Source organism: Tenrec ecaudatus, chromosome 9 (assembly GCF_050624435.1).
Source record: "Tenrec ecaudatus isolate mTenEca1 chromosome 9, mTenEca1.hap1, whole genome shotgun sequence".
Taxonomy (NCBI): Eukaryota; Metazoa; Chordata; class Mammalia; order Afrosoricida; family Tenrecidae; genus Tenrec; species Tenrec ecaudatus.
Window position 1 is genome coordinate 87,787,356 of NC_134538.1, and position 20,626 is coordinate 87,807,981.

Sequence of the window (20,626 nt, forward strand, 5' to 3'; positions counted from 1 at the left end):
AAAACACACACGTTTAAGGAAGGCACAAAGGCTGGAGTAATTAACGGCCTCACTTGAAATTAGGAGAATAGGGACGGCAGTTAATAGCTTCCATAATTGACTCTTTGGGTAATTTAAGTCTTTTGTGATTGTTAAGGCCTGGGATAACTTTGAAGGACCATGCAGTCCACTTTTGTTAGTGTCGTGTTTAAAGAAAACGTTTCCTGTGAAGTTGAACAAGTCTCTTCAGGTGTGCAGTGCGATATTTAATAGGTTAGTAGGTTGGCATGGATAATGTATGCAGAGAGCTGCCAGCCCACCGCTTCTGTGTTGACTTCAACTCCAAGTGACCCTCTGTAGGGTTTCCAAGGCTACAAATCTTCACGGAGCAGACAGCCGCATCTTTCCTCCGCAGAGTGGCTGGCAGGCTTCAAGCGCTAACCTTCCAGTGAGCAGCTCCACACATAACCCACAACCCCCAAGGTTTCCTTGCAGCGAACTGTGACTAGGAGCCAAATGGAAAAGAGAAATCGGGGTGGCCGAGGGGAGGGATGCTTCTGTGGACAACAAGTTGTGAAAAGACAGGTTCAATTGGGTTCACAGCATCATTGAATTGATTTTAGACTAGGAAGTGTCCAACACTGAATATGCTCATGCAAATAAATCAATAGATAGATAGATAAACAAACAAACAAACAAATAAATAAATCATCCAAAAGGGAAATCTTTTCCAGGATTCTTTAGTGTTTGCCAAGTTTATTTGGCCAGAGTCATGCTACCCTCTCTGTTTCCCTCCCTTCCTCCATGTCTTCCCCCTTTCTGTCCCCCTCTTTCTCTCAGTCTCTCCAGCCTTCCCTTTAGGGCTGGACACTTCACAGGGGAAGCATTCTGTGGAATCAGCTCCATTTACTAAAGGATAAAGTCAGGGTCACCCAGCCCTTACAAACATCTTCCAGCCCTCTGTGCTGGAGTCCAGCCAGCTGACCTGTCAGTCTGTGAGTTTGATTTCCAGAGGAAATCACTGAAGAAAAATGTGGGTCAGTATTACAGTCTGTCACTTAGTCATAAAACACTCAAAGCCGATTCTCAGCTGCCTGAGGGTCAGTAGTACTGCAGTCACATGGAAGGGCCAGCACCTTGATTTGGAGGACGTTTCACTATAAACAGTGGGATTCTTGGTGTATTTCAAATTTCACTGAACAATTTTAGCAAACAATTACTAATTTGTTATAAGATTACTTATCCAATCAACTGATGATACCAGATACAGCTGAATAAATGTTTTGGATAAATATTATTCTCTGTATTTTAAAAATATATTTTACATAATATCTTATATATAATGATATAAAATAGAATCCCCCAATACAATAGCACCTCGCCCTGCTAAGCAGCCATTGCAGGATACCCATCTTCCCGACATGATCACTGAAGACAGCTGTGTGTGTAAGCAAATGTGGTGAAGAAAACTGATGGTGCCCGGCTATCAAAAAAAGATATAGCGTCTGGGGTCTTAAAGGCTTGAAGGCAAATAAGCGGCCATCTAGCTCAGAAGCAACAAAGCCCACAGAGAAGAAGCACACGGCCTAAGCGAATACAAGGTGTTGAATGGACCATGTAGCAGATACAAAGGAACAAAAGCAATCATTGTGTGATCACCTTCCTCACATAATGGCTGAAGACAAAAGTGTGCATAAGCAAGTGTGGTGAAGGAGGTGGATGGTGCCCGGCTACTGAGAGATATAGCGTCTGGGGACTTAAAGGCCTGAAAGCAAACAAGCGGCCATCTAGCCCAGAAGCAACCGAGCCCACACAGAAGCAACCGAGCCCACACAGAAGCAGCACTCCAACATAGGTGACCATGAAGGACAGAGGAGACCAGGTCTCCAACATCAAAGGTGGGGTGGTGGTGAGAATCACATCACCATGAAAGAGGGGGAGTGCATGATGGGGACCCAATGCCCACCTATAGACAGCTGGACACCCCTTCCAGAGGGGTAGTGAGGAGGAGATGGGCCACTCAGGGTTCAGTGTAGTAACAATGAAACTCAAAACCTTCCTCTAATTCCTGAACGCTTCCTCCCCTCCCAATCATCATGACCCCAATCCTACCTTGCCTTGTGGACCTGGTTATACCAGAGGATGTACAGCAGTGCAGTGGGGATCTGGAGGCACAGGGAATTTAGGACAGACGAACCCCTCAACACCAGCGGTGGGAGTGGCGACACCAGGAGGGAAGGACATGTAGAAAGGGAGAACCGATCTCGGAGATCTATGTGTAACCTCCTCTCTGGGAGATTGGCAAGGGGGAGGCGGGTGAGGGGAGACACCGGGGAGTGTAAGATAAGATATAATAATTATTTATAAACTATCAGGGACCAGGGGTGGGATCAGGGAGGGAGGGGGATGGGGGGAAAAAAAGGGAAACCGAGCTGATTCCAGGAACCCAAGTGGAAGGTGAATTATGAGAGTGACGAGTGCAACGAATGTATAAGGGTGCTTTGCTCAATTGATGTATGTACAGATGCTGATAAGAGCCTTATGAGCCCCAATAAAAAGATTTTAAAAAAAAGAAAAAAAAGGAAAAAAAACAAAAAAAAAACAATTCATAGCTGAAAATAATAGATGGTTCTAAGAACTCTTCTAATCCAAAGATTCAGCAAAAATGTGCATATGTAATCACTATCACTATGGTTTGCAAATGATGGGACAAGGTGGTCACAACAATTTTCACTCTGAATCCTAATCACTAAACTGGCAGCAAAAGAGGATGGAGTGGTCACCTAAACACTCCTGGACATATGATCACTGAAGAGGTGTGCTTTACACAGCTGCAGACCTTCCACTACTAATAATGCATATAAAAGTCCAGAGACCACAGAGGGCTCACTTCACAGTACAGAGAACAGGCATAAAATGCTGACAACAGTCCCAGGAATGTGTAATTGCTCAATAAAAGTTAATGCCTGCTGTTGCTATTATCATCATGTGGCAGCCCCCAGGGACTACCACAAAGTTAAGTTTCAAGTACAGGCATGCCTCCTTTTATGATGCTTCACAGCTATGAAGGGGCTTCAAAAAGATTGCAAAAAAACATCTATTGTCTTTTAATTCCATTTCCACAAATTTTTGAAGGTCCTTCATACCATGTTTTATACAAATCAGTGTTCGTGGAAACCCTGCATTGAACTATCTGCACCATTTTCCCACAAGCACGTGTTGCATCATGACTCTGTTTCACATCTTGGTAATTTCTATAATATTTCAAAATCAAATAATGCTACTGTAGACAAATTCCATTATTGTTTCATTCCACTTTCCATGAACATACCACTGAGGTATGTCTATACTATATGCTTTCAGGCACTCTGTATTCCTTATCACCACCAATAAAGTAAGGTTTCCAGCTGTCACTGGAGACTGTTTTCAAAAAAAAAAAGATATAAAATAGAATAAGACAGCTTGCCATACACTCAAGTATGTGTGATATAGGCCCCATTGTTAAGTTTACCTAAGATACACCATTTGTTCTTAGAAGTTTGCCACCTTCCATAAAACAAACAAATAAGCAAACAAACAAACAAAAAACTTACTGCCATGAAGCTGATGTCATTCACAGCAGCCCTGCAGGGCAGGGACTGAAACTTTTTTTTTTTTGAGATGCAAAAGTGGCAAAAGGAGTTTATTAGCTAGCTCAGCTAGGGCTTCCTCCCTCTGCTGCCCGGCACAGCGGGGGTGCAGCAAGCTCTGTGTTCCTGAAACTTTTTATAGGAGTAGAAAACCCCACCTTTCCCCAGCAGAGTTAGCTGGTGGTTTCAAACTGTGCATGTTGCGGCTCGAACTCCAATGCGTAGCCACAGAATAACCATCTAAATCCAACTATTTAGATCAATATTGATGAGTATATGTAAAAATCTGCAAAGCCATTTTCACAATAACTCACTGCCGACAGAAAGGTTATCCCAGAGTCGTGGGGACTGCGAAATCCCATTCTCACCCACTGCTGTTGAGTGCATTCTGACTCAGTGGCCAGACAGGACAACGGGGCTCAAAGACTGTACATGTCTTTATAGAAACAGACAGCTCATCTTTCTCCCCCAGAGATGCTGGTGGGTTCCCAAGGTCAGTTCTGCAGCTAGCAACCTGATGCTTAACTCTCTACATCACCAGGGCTCGAGTTCATTGATTTCATTAAAAATAATATTTTGTATTAATCTTCAAATGTTGCAGTTTTTCTGGAATTTAACCTCTAGGTGGCAGTAAGCCTAATTGACCTAAAAGTAAGTAGACTTTATTTTATTTCATTTTTCACTTACACGGTGTGTGGCCTCAGGCACTGATCTCCCAGATTACTTAATAAACTCGTCTGCACTCGAAGAATACTGTCTTTTGACAATTCTGCGACTGGCAGTGTTTCAAACCTGGACTGCAAGGCTGGGATCATGCAGACTGACAATACCATATAAAACAGGGCATTAAACCTTATGTTCCAAGGAATGAGAAGAATGTTTTCAGCAACTCATTTTCCATCATCCTGAAAGGAATCCCAACCCTGAGCAACAGGAGGCAAAGAGCGTTTATCACAATGAACCAGATCCTTCTAGAAAAACACACGGATTAAGAAAAAAACCAAAAACCTATCGTCAGGATCAGCAGTTCCCTTTCCAGGAGCTGCCGTTCCGCAGTCAAAGAATGCACAGGCGGAACAAGTGTTTTTGTTGCTCTTTATTGTGTCCGTGTTTCCTCTAAAAAAATGAAGTGCTAGAGCTCATTTACCATGCTCCTATTTAACGTCATTTCATGGACTCTCAAATCCTGAGTAATGAATTTAGATGCAGCGTTGCTAATGGTGCAGCTGTGATGTAAAGATAGCACAGATGCTAGTATAATTGTGACGGGTAAAACGACATGTATAAAATGTGAAAATTGAAAATGTGCTATTTTTTTTTTACATTTTCACAACTAAGCACAGTGGGGGAAACAACAACAACAACCACCGCAAAGCACTGCGTGCACACACGCTCACTCACCAGCGCATAGATGACCTTGGTGATACGGGCAAGAAAAGTCATCCTTTTCGCAGTATTCCCCATATACTTTTCCCAGCTTGGTTTCGTGACAGAAACACCTTCCACAAGCACAAACGCCCCGACCGCTGCACACAGGCTGATCCTTGTGCGACTTGCAGCTCTCAGGAGACGGACCTCCGTCCGAATGGCACGTACTGTCCTCACACTGGAGACAGTTAGCAGCGTCCAAAAGCGTTTCCTCGACACACGTCCCTGCAGGCTCCCTGCTGTCATCGCACCGGCAGGTGCAGTTTCTGTGGATGTGAACTGTAGTGGTCTCGTTGAAACCGATAGGCTTGATAATTGCAAAGCTTTTTCCTCCGGTGACGTCACATGTTTCCATTGTGACCGTTATATTGAAAAGAACCTAAGTTTAAAGAGAGAAAGGGAATGTACTTTACATGCCTTGATGAGGTTTTAAATCTCCAATAAGAACTCACCCCCCACCCTCCCCACTCCCACCCCCCACCCTCTGGCCAAGAAAACAAAACAAATATGCACTCTTTTCCATTGAATCAATCCCAAGTCAAAATGATGCTGGCAACAGGGGAGAATAGTCTCTGTGGGGTTCCCAGGCTCTAACTCTTTATGGGAGTACAAAGCCTCATCTTTTTCCCAAGGAGCTAATGGTAGTTTTGAACAGCTGACCTTGAGGTTAATAGCCCAATGAGTACCACTATATCACCTTTGCAATAATACATCTGTTAATATTTTAAAGTGACAATGTGTCTTCCTAGAGGAATTACCAATATTTATAAATTACATATGCAATGCAATTCCTTTCATAGAAGCATTGATATCCTTTTAATGTCATTCATTTTCTCAGGAATGAACTAGAGCAGCGGTTCTCAACCTGTGGGTTGTGACCCTTTTTGGGATTGAAGGACCCTTTCACAGGGGTTGCCTGATTCATAACAGTAGCAAAATTATTGTTATGAAGCATCAATGAAAATCATTTTATGCTTGGGGGTCACCACCACATGAGGAACTGTGTTAAAGGGTCGCAGCTTTAGGAAGGTTGAGAACCACTGAACTAGGGAGTTAGAGGAGGGAATGATTGGTAATTATAATGTACTTTTAAATGAACTTGGGGGGTGAAAGTTTATTTGAAGAGCCTACTTCACCATTTATGGTTAATTCATGTCTTGGCTTGATTTCCTAGCAAACTTAAGAGAGAATGTTGGGGTCCAGTCCTACTATTCTGAGATTATGCAACAGGCATTACTAGACATAAATCTAAATAAACTGCAGTCAAGGGCTGCTCCTCTATTAGTTAACAGCCCCAGAGGAGATTCCCAATGAACAATACTTATCTTGTTTGTGCTTTCTAGAGGTTCAGGTAGAGTTCCCTAGTCATCTTTTGCTTTAAACAAGAGACAATGGAAGAAGATCGTAGCCTCTTTCGATATTAAGAAAGGATGCAAGCATTGGGACTCTCTTTCTGAGACCTAAAACATCTCTCTTCCTCAGGGGCCTGACATTTGCCTTGGTGAGAGATGTTAGTCTAGAACTAAAGTGTTAGGCTGGTCAAAACTAGTTTGTTTCATGTATTTGTCATTTCTTTCTCCTGTCAAAATTCCCCCCTTCTGTTGTTGGGCAACAAAATATTGGTTTAGCGTTGATCTGTATTTGTTAATCAATCTTACTGTCTTTGGGGCCTTTGGAAAAGAATGTTTTATTGATTTATTTAACCCTCCATGTTATCTGTGTATATATATATATAATATACACACACGTGTGCATATACACACACATGGTGGTGGCTGTTAGGTGCCATCATATCAGCTCCGGCCCATAGTGACCCTGTGCACAATAGAACTAAACAGTGCATGGTCCTGTGTCATCCTCATAATTATTCTTAAGCTGAAGCCCAGTGATTCAGCCACTCTGTCAATCCACCTCATTGAGGACCTTCTTCTTTTCCATTGCCTCTCCACTTTACCAAACATGATGTCCTTCTCCATGGACTAGTCTCTTCCGTCTAAAGTATGTAATGCAAAGTCTTGCAATATAGGGTTTTGATAAATAAAAGTTTTATAATATAAACAAAAATTATCTCTAAAGAACATTCTGGCCTTGCTTCTTCCAATACAGATAGATTTATCCTTTTAGGAACGCATGTTTCTTTAACATGCATACTATGGTCCTATAAATTATATATATGTCCATTAAGAATTAGAAATAATTTTGTAATATTAAAATAAATACAGATGCCATTGCATTCTAAATTCTTTTGGTTTCAAGAATGTCAAGAATTAACAGATGTGTAGGATAGTGTGGTCATGGTCAATATTAAAAGTAGAGTAAAACTCGAGTTTATATAAATAAAAGCCCATATGTCTATTCCTGAGAGTGAGACTGTTTATGGTTGAAGGTGGGGGGCAGCGGGAGGGAAAGGAATGGAGACCAAAAAAAAGTAAAAACGTATAAGAATGAAGGAAAAAAATTCTGCTCAAATGCAATTTTGAAAAGAATAATTACTTGTAAGAGAATAAATCTAAAGAGACTTTTAGCTCACTTCCTCCTAGTACAACGTTTTCTCTATATTTAATGGAAATCAAATGTGTATTTTGATATATGATGTCTTTTGGAAGAAATACAGCAAGTGATTATAGAGAAGTTTTTTGAATTAGCTACTTATAATAATTATTTTTTAAAACACACAGCTTGCTGAAGAACAGGTGTGTGTGTGTGTGTGTGTGTTTATAAAGTGTCACGCTCACTCTTCTTGAGTTGACGTTCACTAATGATGGTCCAATAGGACAGAGGAGAACTGTCCTCGTGGTCCTCCACCCTCCGAAAGCCATGCCCTTTCATGCAGCTCCTCAGGTTGGGGTGACCCCCAACCATAGCATTATTTTCGTTGCTCCTTCATCACTGTGACTTTGCTAGTGTTATGAATCATCATGTGAATACCTGATATGCAGGATGCATTTTCATTGTTACAAATTGAGCATAATTAAACATAATTAAAGCATAGTGATCAATCACAAAACTATATGTAATTATATATTGTGGAATATTTGTGTTTTCAGATGGTCTTAGGCAACCTCTGTGAAAGGGTTGTTCAACCCCCAAAGGGGTCGCAACCCACAGGTTGAGAACCGCTGCTATAGGGTTTTCAAGGATATGTATATTTCTTAATGAAAGTAGACTGCTCCATCCTTCTCCTGCAAAGCGGATGATGGGTTAAAACTGCCGAGCTTTAGGTTGGGAGCCTGGAGCTTAACTACTGTGCTACCTAACGCACAAGTACATCACTCACCAAGCTCAACTTCCCAAGCGGCAAACATGCATTCTAATGAAAGAGAACAGAGGACTTTCTTTCAGCTCAGATTTAGAATCTTTCAACAACGTTATTTTTCCCCTTTACAGAACCGCATAGAAAAAATAGTAATAATACCATGTAACTTCAGAGGCGGAAGAAAGCAACTAGAAATCTACTCTTCACTTTAAAGCCAGCCTGTGTGATCTTGAGGGGCTGACGCGAACAGGTATCAGAAGTACAAAAACAGCGATCAAATTGACGTGAGGGGGATAGACCGAGTGTGGCCCAGCACCCACCTGTCAGACCACGGGAAAGTCCCTCACCGAGGGCCACTGGAGGGGAGGCTAGATCCAGGGTGCAGCACAGCACCGATGAAACACATCACTATCCTCTGCTCCTTAATATTTCCTCCCCTTACTATGACGGTCTTAGTTTTACCTCACCAGTCTTATGAGATCTGTGTCTTTTTATTTGTATAATTAAGATAGTTCTGAAGATAGATTCTTCAGAAACAGTAATGGAATAATGCTTTCCTCAGGGTACAGGAAGGGAGTTTGGAGAAAGGGGGGTAAAGGGGAACTGAGGGGAAAAAAAATAACAGAATTGTAGGTGAACGGATACATTGGATGGTGTAAGTTATGGCAATCTATATATGTGTATGTGTGTGTGTGTGTGTGTGTGTGTATAAAAGGGTATCCTGGGGGTGGGATGGAGGAGGGAGGGGATAAAGGGGAGCTGATATCAAAGAGTCCAAGAAGAAAATGTTTTGAAAACATTTGAAAATGGTGGCAGCAATTGTACGATGCTTGATCTCATTGAATTACAAATTGTTACAATATCCGTAAGAGCTCCCAATCAAATGATGTAAAACAACAACAAAACAAGAAGGCAGTGATGCCCAGGTTGTAAATGACTCGCAAAACTCACTTTGCCAGGAAGAATCACTTTAAAAGCATCCTGTGGGTGTTTATTCACTCTGAGAGAATGTCTCGCTTCTCTAGTTCTATTTTCCTGAAATTTCTATAACCTGGGGCTCTCTTTTCAATCACCTCCCTTCAAAATTAAACAAGGCCACTACCTGTTTTCTTGTACCTAAAACATTTTGTTATATTTTGCTAGGCCATTATGAGTGTATGGGGACAAACACAAACGGAAGATTTTGGAATTTTTCACCTACATCAACTACTCACTTACTCCCACTCCCCCCTCATTTCAGGCGATTATTTAAAATTTTCTGGTCACGTTAAGCATTTTCGGATGTGAAACCAACAGCTGTACTCATTATCCTGACTGGCATGTTTGAGGCGTGCGGTCTCTGAAGCTGGACTGTGACATCCGTGTGTGCGTTAGCTGCCCTCCAGTTGGTCTCAGACTCGCGTCAATCTGTTCACAATGAGCTCTGGCCTTGGGGATCGTAGGCCTTTTTCGGGGCTAGTTTTCCGAAGAGCACTGCCTGACCTTCCGTCCCGGCTCGTCTTAGTCTGGAATCTCTGCTGCAGCCTGCTCCGCATCACAGCAACACACAGCCTCCAGAGGTAGCTAAGTGGTGGCTGCGGAGAGGGAAACTAGCCAGGAATCAAACTGGGATTTTGTCCAGGGAGGGCGAGAATCTACCTTTAAGCCACCAAGTTGAAAGAAACTCTGACTAAGTAAGGGATGGGCTGGACTATGCAGAGCACTATTTATCTTACCGAGAGAGCTGAGAAAGAGTCCAGGCACTAAAGCAAGTAGGAATTTTCAGAAGAGACAAAGAAACTTATTTTGAAGTCTAAGTAAGATGCTTGGAAAACCAGTGGTGAGCAGTGTTTTCCAGATTGGTTTGACACCAAACAACTTAATCTGAAAATATGGAAAAGTGCACACAGCGTACTTCGTCACCGTGGGTCACATTCTTGCAACCGTCCACGCCTGGCTTTCGGGCCCCATCTGGACAGATGGCAGTAATGGTAAAAGAGACGCCTCGGACCTGGTTTTCCAGCTGAACTTTTACTTCTGAAATGAGTTTCTGCAAAAACATCAATTTGAAAAATTACTTACTGAAGTGGTTTCAAATGTAAATAACAAAAAAAGAATCACATGTATAAATAATGCTACTTTTAGTTTTCTACAGAAAGGGTAAATACAATATCACCTATTACATTTCAAATACATCAGAAATGCCGAAGTGTCGATTCTCTTCACTTAACTTGTCCTCTCTTTGCACTTATTTCCATGACTATGTACTTTAGCAAGTCCAAAAGTATTTTTCATTTGTCCAGTGTTATGAAAGTAATCATTTTAAATTTCACTTTAACCTTCAGTAAGACTTAAGCGTTGTGGCAGGTATAATAAAACACTGATAACATATGTATCACTAAAAAGCGGGAATCTTGACAGCATAAGGTACGGCATATGCCTCTAACAAAATTAAAATTATGAAAGTACACCTTATATTTCTGTTAAATTCCTGAGTTATACTTAGATTATTTGGGACAAAGAGAGCCATAGTTTTTTGTTTTTAAATCTTGCAAGAAACTAAGTATACCTGAATCACTTAACAGAATAATTTCTCCAAACCAATAGAAATGTCCAATGGGATACAACACTGCCATGTTCGTAATGGAATGGCGGTCAGAGTAGTCCCAGGTTTGGGTAGATGGTTAATGCGCATGGCTGCTAACTGAAAGTCCAGAGGTTGAAGTCCACTCAGAGGCACTTTGGAAGATCTGCTTTGGAAAAGTCTGTTACTGGAATGCTTCTGGAGCAGGTTCTATCCTGACGCTCGTGGAGTTTGCAGGGGTTGGGCTCTGCAGGCCATAGTAACAGCAGCAGCAGGAGTATGGCAAGGGAGAAGGAAAGACTTCATACAATGAACACTCTCAGTTTGCCCTTATGAAATTCGGCCGGTCTTAAGTCTTTAAGCTGGTGAAACCAAAACCAGTCTCACTGCCATGTGCCATGAAGTTGATGATGACTCATAGTGACCTTCTGGGACGAGGTAGAAGTGGGGGTTCTGAGACTGTCACTCATTTTGGAGGGAGAAAGCCTCATCGGAGCAGCTGATGGTTTCCAACTGCTGACCTTGCAGATCTCGGCCCCACGGGTAACCACGATGCAGCAATCAGGGACCCTTCCACCCTGGTTAGCAACTGTGCTTTCAAGCAGGGTGCGAAGACAAATCTCTGAAAATTTGGCCCAGTTTGAGGATTTAGAAATTACGTTCAGGGTACAGCTTAAACTCCTTTTACAATATTTAACAGGACACAGGAGCAGAAATGATGTAGAATTCTTTAATGAATTATGAAGTATTTTGTTGGATTGGGAACACAGTGGAAACTGAAAAAAATTGGAAAATGTAGACAAAAAACTCCCAAAACAAACGAAAGAAATTAGTTTGCCAGAGAAATTTTTTTGTTGTTGAATCTGCTGGTGCTTTTCTATTACTTAAGTTTAGCAAGAACTATGCTGGGCCATAGTTGTATAGACTATAGACAAATAAAAAAGCATGAAGTCACATGTGTTGTCTCGTGAGTCTTCCTGTTTCATTGGTGCAGTCTGACACATAGGTAAAAGTGTCAATTTTTCTCTCTTGCATGGGGTCATGAATTGGTTCATACTTTAAATATTCTGGGAGACTCCTAACACGATAAGCTCATTGCCAATTATTTATTTTGGGTAACAAACTACTGGTGAGAATTATTTGTACAAGAATGATTTTTTTACATAAGAAGATGCCCTAGTCCTAAGGCTCTTTTGTAACGACGAGGAAGCATGTGACTTCAAGACGCTCCTCTTTATTTCAACCTATGTCGTTGTTGGACACAGAAAACTCCCTCTTCTGACATAGAGAAATCTAGACAGATTTATTTTCCTTTAAAAATAAAAATTTAAACAAGTTCTCTACTTCCTTCCTTTGTCTTTTGTACCAAGTTCTGGGTAGATATGCCCTGAGTTAACTTAAAGGCGAGGAAGCCGCAGGACTAGTCAGGCTATTAAACACTGCCATTGTATTGGGAAGAGAAGCAGAGAGAGTTTTGAGAAGTGAGACTTTGCCAAGTCCATTGCTGTTGAGGCCAATCTGGCTCATAGCAGCCCCAATCTGTAAGCGCCAACAGCCTCATCCTTCTCCTTCAGAGTGTACAAATGTCTTAGTTAAGAGGTACTGGCTCTAGCGATAGCTGGGTGATCAATTGAAAGTTTGATCGAACGGCTGACCTTGTGGTTAGCAGCTCAATACAGCCCTTCTAAGCCACCGGGGCTCCTCAAGAGTTTACCAGTGGCTCATATGTCAGGGACAGAATTGAAGCCCATGATTTTGGCACCATGTTTGGAATCAAACCAACAACATGACACCACGAAAGAGAAAAGCCAGTCATACGGGCTCCATCCCTACCTTGATCAAGTTAAATTACTCTGTTCCTCGAAACCTTGACTTCTGTGAATGGGAGTACATCTGACTTATAAGTCGGTGATGACGATTCAGTGAGGTCACGGGTGAAAAGGGGACTGGCTCTTGGTCGAGGTAATATGATGAGCCATTAGTATATAACCTCTTAACAGATATTATCTCCCAACATTGATTCAGGTTGATGTAGAGCTATCTCTTTAAATTCTTTGTGTTTACATGTGCCCTACTTATCAGATTAATGACAGCAGGTAGCTGCCAATTCAATAAAATAGTATGTCTACTGAAGGGCGCCAGAGTGGGTTAAGGCATGGGCTTGTTAAGCACAAAGTTGGTGAGTCCAACCTGCCAGCTTCTGGGTGGGAGAACGATGAGGCTGACTGCTCTCATCAAGATTGTTTTGTTTGCGAAACCCTACATAGGGCGGCAAGTAAACGGGATTCATCTCAATGGAAGCGCATTTTATCCAGGGGATTTTAAAATCAAAATAGACAAAGAATTTGACCTCAGATCACCCAACAAAATCCTCCTGGTAATCTGTAAAATTCAGATAACTCTGCGTATCTGACTAGTTGTCTCTTTAAATAACAATGCGGATCACCTACTTCATGACTTGGAAGCATATGAAATATCTTAATTCAGAGATACATTCCGCAGCTGTGACTGGGTGGTTCATTAACTCTTTTATTGGGAAGGTGGTGTAGATAGTTTCCGATTCAAATGCAGCTTATTGTCAATGATACAACTGAACAGAGAAAAGTGAAATGATTTTGCCCAAAATAGTACAGTTAGTGAGTGGTATAGGGAAAAAAATGGGGGAAATGGACAAAAGATAAAACACAACTGAGAACTAAACACATTGCTGTGGGTTTGATGCCACCTGAGAGCCACCCTAGAACAAAGAGCGCCACAGGGTCTCCAGGGCTGCCATCTTTATGGAGTCTGACGGCCACAGCTTTTCCCCAAAGCACAAATGGTAGGTTCCAACAGCTGCCCTTTCAGTTAGCAGCTCATCTCTTAGCCACTGTGCCACCAGGACTCCCTGTGAGTGGCAGAGCCAGGGTGAAGTTCTGCATTCCAGCTTCCCAATGGAATGTCATGTCCATCACTCCCACCAAGAGATGTAGCCCTAGTTTTTCCTCTGATGCAGGAAAGTGGAGTAAAACTTTTATTTAAAAACAGAACAGACAACTGCATATAACATATACATACCTTATAGGCTTCCACTACCAAAGTATTGAGGTTTGCAGCATTTGATTCTATTTGACCAGCGATGGTGCCAGGCAAGAGTGGTAAAAGATCCTATAAAACATATGAATCGCATTTACATAATGACAAAATAATACCCCACAATTTATCAATCAGGAAATGTAAAATGTTTTATAGATATAAGTAGAAGATGAAATATTATGAAATCGAAATAAGAAAAATATAAATAACCTAGAACTGCTAAAGCATATATCTAACATGGTAGTATTTATCTGTATACATGCATGAATATAAATGTGAACTAATTAAATGTTGATCCAAAACTCCAGCATTTTCCAAATTTTTATCCATGGAAAAGAGACCAAAGAGATTTTAAACATAAAATCATATCTGAAGGCCCATAAATTTGAGGACTCCTGCAAACGTTTTCCTTCATTTAGAGACTCAAAATTCATATTCACACACCAAAGATTCTAGTATGTTCTGCAATTCAGGAAGAATTTGACCTCATTTAATGTAGAATTTCCTGAAACTTCATTGATAACAGTTTTCTTCATATATATTGTGTATGTTTATTATAGACACCACACCATTGTCTATGGATTGACCTTTAGGACATGTGGGACTGAAAAAAGAAAAGTCTTAATAGCTCATGGAAGTTTTATGAAACAAGTGGTCTTGCTGAGTGGTGCTAAATAATTAGAGTGAAGATTCTAGGCATTCCTAGGGAGAAAATGAGGATGAATAAAAGTTTACCTGAGCTGAAGTAAGAACTGAGAAAGCACCTTACTGACTAGAGAGAAAAATCTATATAGTAACAAGGGAAATCAGATTATGAAAAATCTTGCAATCCATTTATTTACTCATTTTACCCTTCAACCAACCAACCAACCAACCAAACAACCAACCAACCAACCAACCAACCAACCAACCAACCAACCAACCAACCAACCAACCAACCAACCCGTTGTCATCAAGCTGGTTGTAACTCACGCTGTCTTCGTGTGTTGCAAAGTAGAACAGACCTTCATAGGAGTCCCTTCACTCAAATGCTTATGGAACAGATTGTCAGACCTGTTTTCCATGGAATTGTTGGGTGGGCTCAAACTGCCGACCTTTTGGTTAGCAGCTGCATATAAACCAGTTGTACCACCCAGGAACCTATTAAGCACTAACAAGATGATTTTCTGAGCAATGAGGAAAATATATCACTTATACCCACCCACTGACATCTAGTCAATTCCATAGACTTTTACAAGTTTGTTTACCATCTCTAAAGAACCTACTGCTTATCACTTTGCAGATGCTAAATTGCTAGATACCATAGTTTGCATCCTGAAAGATTGAAATAATTTCATAAACCACTGTTGATGCGAAATAAAGGAACGACCAACAGACCTCAAAGAAAGGAATATCTAGCAAGCATTTGAGGGGCTGACAAAGGCTGTCTGGGAGGTTTCCTTGCCAGAGATGACTGATGAGCTGTGACGTACGGATGAGTAAAGAGCTTCAAATAGTTACGTGTCTGACTACGAGTGTTAAGATCAGTGTTACATGAATCTTCTTGGGAGACCGAACTATTTTGCAGCCTTGAAAATCCTACATTGCAGGTCCGCCTGCACTGTCTCTGTGAGCATCAACTTGATGGCAACTACTACTGTCATCAAGAGTCAACCGGAGCCTGAGTGACACAATGGCTTATTGTGTTCAGCTGCTCGCTGACAGACTGGTGGTCCAAGTCCACCAAGAGTCATCTCAGAAGTGAGAGTTGGTAATCTAGTTCTGAAACTTTCAAGCTCACTGCCACTGAGTTGATTCAAACTCATAGAGATCCTGTAGGATGGCGTAGAACTGTCTCCATGAGTTTCTGAGACTGAAACTCTTTATGGGAGTAGAAAATTGGCTCATTCTCCCTCAGATTTATAACCTAGGAAACATTACATGGGGTCAATTTGAGTCAGGATTGATCCAATGGCAGTGGGGTTTTGAGCAACAAACTGGAGGACAGATTTGGGATATTTGTTAATAAGCTGTTGCACTAAAAGGTAACTGATAACAAAATCTCTGGACAGGGAAATGAGTGACTTCCTGGGCAGATACAGGAATTGTATCAGAACTTGTCAAGTTTCCTGAGTCTGTTGGCTCTTACTTTGAAGAATGAAGTAAAAGACTTGGGAATTCTGTATTGAGGGAGATTTGCATTTCCAATGAACAAAGAGGAGGCAAAGACTCCCAAAGAGCTTAGGAAGAATTAGTGAATAGAGATGCACAATGAAGATTCGGATCTTGGAGGGCCTTGAAAGTGTGAAGAAAAGAGACCGACATTCCATGAAGAGGAATATAAAGTCTCTAAGAAGAAATTAATAGAAGAGTTTTCTGGGGTCCATTGGGCCTCCAGAGTAGTGTAGTGATGGAAGTCTAGTCAGCTTGTAGGTTCACCTGTCCCAAAGGATTCAGCAAACGAGAGAGAGTGTACTCATAAAGGTTTCGAATGGCACAGCCATTGCTTCCATGCCTCCTCTTGTTTCTACAGTGTGACCTACAGCAAACCTAAGTATGTTGCTGTTATTGAAAGTTAAGATGATATTTCCTAACCATAACTAGCTTATAAAGATATGCCCAAGAATCAGTACATAGACAAGATGCTGACATAAAAAGCATAGGGGTGGAGCATGGGCTGGTTTTCATCTGATTAAAAAATCTTCTCTTTTGTCAGTATTACCTGGAGTACAAGGCTGTGCCCTGGGTAATGAATATAATTCTGCAGTAGCTTTGAGTGCATACACTCGGTTCAAGGTGCTGGAAACATCGATGGACCTTTTTCTTTTTTTCCCTAAATGTCTGAAATTTCTATAACCTTGCTCTGCAGATACTGTAGAGCAAGGCCTCAAACCCTTTCAAAGCTGCTCTTGCAAGCACTGTAGGAATGCACAGGGTTACTCCAAACCCAAGCACGCTGGAGGCTTGCAGGGACCTTTTTCTTTAATGCCAATTTAAGACACATGATATACATCAGTCAATGCAGTATTAAACTTAGACCACACAATGTATAATAACACTAGAACTCTTATCTGTGTTTCAAAGAAGTGTCTTAACTTTAATGATCAATGAACACAGTTTTAATCATTGTGCTTTGGACACGAACATACCTTATACCAATGAAATTGACTCCCTTGAACTGCAAAAATGACATTGATATTGTTGTCTATTAATTTTTCTGAAAGTTGGCCTAGAGAGGGATGTTCCTATAAGAGATAAAGATGGTGAGATTTAGTCATTCAATTCTCTATATAATACTGATGCCTATTATAAAGCAAGCCATATGGCATGCTTCCATGCACACCTTCTTGGGAAAGATTATTATTTTTCTAACCCTTTGCTGCTGAGTCAATTCTGTCTCATAGAGGACAGAGTATCATTGCCTCATAGGCTTTCCAAGGCTGTAAACATTTTGGGATGTGGAATGTCACATCTTTCTTCCAATAGCAGCCTGAGCACTTAAACACTGCATCCCCAGGACTCCTATGGGTTTTCTAGAGGAATTTACATTGTTTTAAAAATAATAGCATCATCTACAGCTAATTTAAAGAAAAGAGCATCACAGACACTTAAAACACAATCAAACAGCATCTGATACTTTTCTTGGTATCTTGGTTTTTAGGCTGTTCCTGGGGTTATATGGGGTGCAGATTTTAAAAATTACCTTGAACAGACCACATCAGCTCCAGTTTCATAGAACTGGTGTTCCACTATATTTAGCAACTGTTACACTAATTTATCATCCTAATTTTAAGTATTAGAAAAATTCAAATCCACAAATTACAGGACAAAACAAAAATAAATGTTTGAAAAAGGGTTAGATATTACTGGATTTCCAAGGGAAGCTATCTATGGACCCATCGGGGTAGGTGGTTATGCATTGAATTGAAATCATAAGGTCCGTGATTTGAACTCATCAGTCACCCTGCAGCCTTTGAAAGATCGAAAGGCTTATGAACCAAAAGGGACAATTCTTTTCCGTCCTATGCAGTCACTGTGAGTTAGTTTTTCTTTCTAATATGGTAAGTTGTTTAATATAAACAGAGACCACAGGTTGGATACTGAAAACCCAGAACATAGCTTAAGAAGAGTGACAAATAAAAAAAAATGGAAAAGACACATACATATATGGGAGGTCTGAGCGCAGTCTAAATGCTAAAAATATAAAACTTCACAGCCATTTTCACATCTTGACGATGAATATTTTCTTCTTTTAATTATGCAGTAAATATTTCAGAACACACTTTAATATATAGGAATTAATGGATTATTTGTTTTAAATGTTTCAGAGGTAAGGTTGGCTCCAAGTCTTTTCTTTTTAAGAAAATTTTTAACTTTTAAGAGTTTCTGTGCACAGATGGAGAAGTTGTGTCATCTCATAGCAAGACTGGAACATTTTAATTTTAATAAAGGAGTTTGAACTCTGACAGGCTCCTTTTGGGTTTCCAAACATTTCACTTTCTATTTGGTGGATCAAACTCACTATTAGTCAGTTGAATATAACTTACAGAGAACTTACAGGGCAGAGTGGAACTTTTCCAGTGGGTTTCAGAGTTTCTAAGTCTGTATGGAGCAGAAAAGTCTCATCTTTCTCGTGCACAGCAGCTGGTGGGCCTGCATGGCTGGCCCTGGGGTAGCAGTCAAACACTTAGACCCCGATACCATCAAGACTCCTTATTTATTGACAGTAACTCTTAGTTCTGGCTCCTTTTTTAAGATAACAAACTGGAACTGTTCGCAAATAAAAGTTCATTCCTAATAAAGGTAAAGTGATACTTGGGGAAAATTCCAAGTTCGTGTAATTTGCATCGGTCAACAATATCTTTGGATCAAAGGACACCATGTGAAGTGTAAATATTTGGTACAACACAAACTACTCTTTAAAAAACCAGCATGCACTTCCTTTATCTTAGGCTAGCTAATGCTACATTAAAATAACTGGACATTTTAGGAGCGATCAGAATGTAGAGTGGTATATGACATAGTCTCCGTATCTCAAACACTCGAGTGGATGGATAAAAATGGGTGCTATTTTGGAATCAGTAGGTCAAATATAACATGTGAGGCAGCAAAATGAGTATTGCATTCTTTTTGTATTTTTGTCTTTGTACTAATGTGATCTGATCCTTACCACTTTAGTTAGGTCTCTTTTCTATTGTTTTCCATGGGGGTTCCCTGCTGTGAAGCACAGGAGGAGTGGACAGACAATGAGACCACTGATATGGCTGTTACAGGGAATGCAGGGGTGGGCTATGGGGACGGGAGTTTGGGAGTAAATGATGAAGGGGGTAGTGAGGAGGGAGCACTGGAGCCAATTGTAGTTGCAAAAATCATTTTGGGGGTGAATCATCCACAGGGGGGTATGCTCTAGGATGGATGCGGTGGACTGTACAATTTCCCCTTGATATGTTTGAGCGATCAAAAGATTCAATTCTATGATATGTAAATTATGTGCCAATAAAACTGTTGAGCAAAAAAAAAAAAAAAGAAGAAGAGAAAAAGCGTGTTGGTCAGTGTAGTCTGTAAGGAAAAAGAAGGTAATACCAAGGGTGTTCAGCACCTGGCTGATGAACATCTAATGAAAAATGCTTTTAGAAATAAAGTCTCATTAGTGCTTATAACCTCCTGAGATGGATTTCAGTAACAAACACGAAAATGTCTTGCAGATATAAACTGTTTAGAAGCAAAACACCCTGTGCTTAAATGCTAGATATACCGCTTTAGAATAAAAGTCCAACCTCAATTCCATCTTCCATAAAATGGAAAAGGTATCATCTACCTTCCATAACGACTGGAATGATTACAAAGGTCACGGTGGTGTGTGCGAACCATTGCTAGTTATTTGTACATAGCTGCTGTTCCTGCTAGGTGCCATTGAGGGAGCCACCTCTGTGTCACAGGGATGCTACAGAAACGACAGAGTAGAACTAGCCCACAGGGCTCTGTTGGCTGTAACTCTTACAGAAGCAGATTGCCAGTCTTTCTCCTACAGAGTAGCTGGGTGGGTTTGAACCAACAACCTGTTAGTTAGCAGCTGAGTGCTTGACCGTGGTGAGACCAGGCCTCTTTTTGCAAAGTTATTCAAAAATAACAACAGTTATTTTTATGTCATTTCCAACTGCTTGTACAATACAGAGGCTATCTCAATGTATCATTATCCTCTGGTCTAATAATATATAATAAAGCCTATTTTACTAAAATAAATAAAATTTATGAATAGCTAACTGACATTATTTGTAGTGATGAGAAATCTGGATTTTAATATGGAGGAGGAGTAAATTTTAGTTTAGGAAATGAGAAATCTGACAACTAGAGAAATTGCTAACTAAAGTTATATAATTTGAATTTTTTTTTGTTTTTCTATCTACTCTTCTAGAATTTAACGTGATGATCCCAAACAATAAATTTGCAGAGAGATTATGTCAAGATTTATTTTTAATATGCCTCTGCCAGCAAGTGGTTTCTAAGTGCATAGCAAAGAGTAATCAATTAGCACTGATCCTAATGAGTATTGTGTGATTGAAGTTAAAATTGCCCTATAGTTTTGCTCTCCTGTCATGCTTCAATGTCAATTATTTTCTCTATGGAAAAGTTTTGCCAAACCACACCATCATGGCTAACATTTCCATATTTAGTAAAGAGTAAAATTGATCAGTTTCACTAATTCCAATGGCCCAT

The 20,626-nt window shown here is 40.6% G+C and overlaps 1 protein-coding gene and 1 non-coding gene across 3 annotated transcripts in view; both read right to left on the reverse strand.

The window, feature by feature from the left end:
- Positions 1 to 20,626, reverse strand: part of ITGB8 (integrin subunit beta 8) — a 95,200-nt gene that overhangs the window by 11,754 nt on the left and 62,820 nt on the right. For both annotated transcript variants that reach the window (XM_075558323.1, XM_075558324.1), the window contains exons 7-10: positions 17,059 to 17,154; positions 13,913 to 14,002; positions 10,187 to 10,321; positions 5,010 to 5,415 (exon numbers count right to left, since the gene is read on the reverse strand). In XM_075558323.1, the coding sequence (XP_075414438.1) occupies positions 5,010 to 5,415; positions 10,187 to 10,321; positions 13,913 to 14,002; positions 17,059 to 17,154 (727 nt within the window). The remainder of the gene's footprint in view (positions 1 to 5,009; positions 5,416 to 10,186; positions 10,322 to 13,912; positions 14,003 to 17,058; positions 17,155 to 20,626) is intronic.
- On the reverse strand, positions 16,745 to 16,879 carry LOC142457608 (small nucleolar RNA SNORA9). Its single transcript, XR_012786310.1, has one exon. It is a non-coding gene; the product is annotated as a small nucleolar RNA SNORA9 (small nucleolar RNA).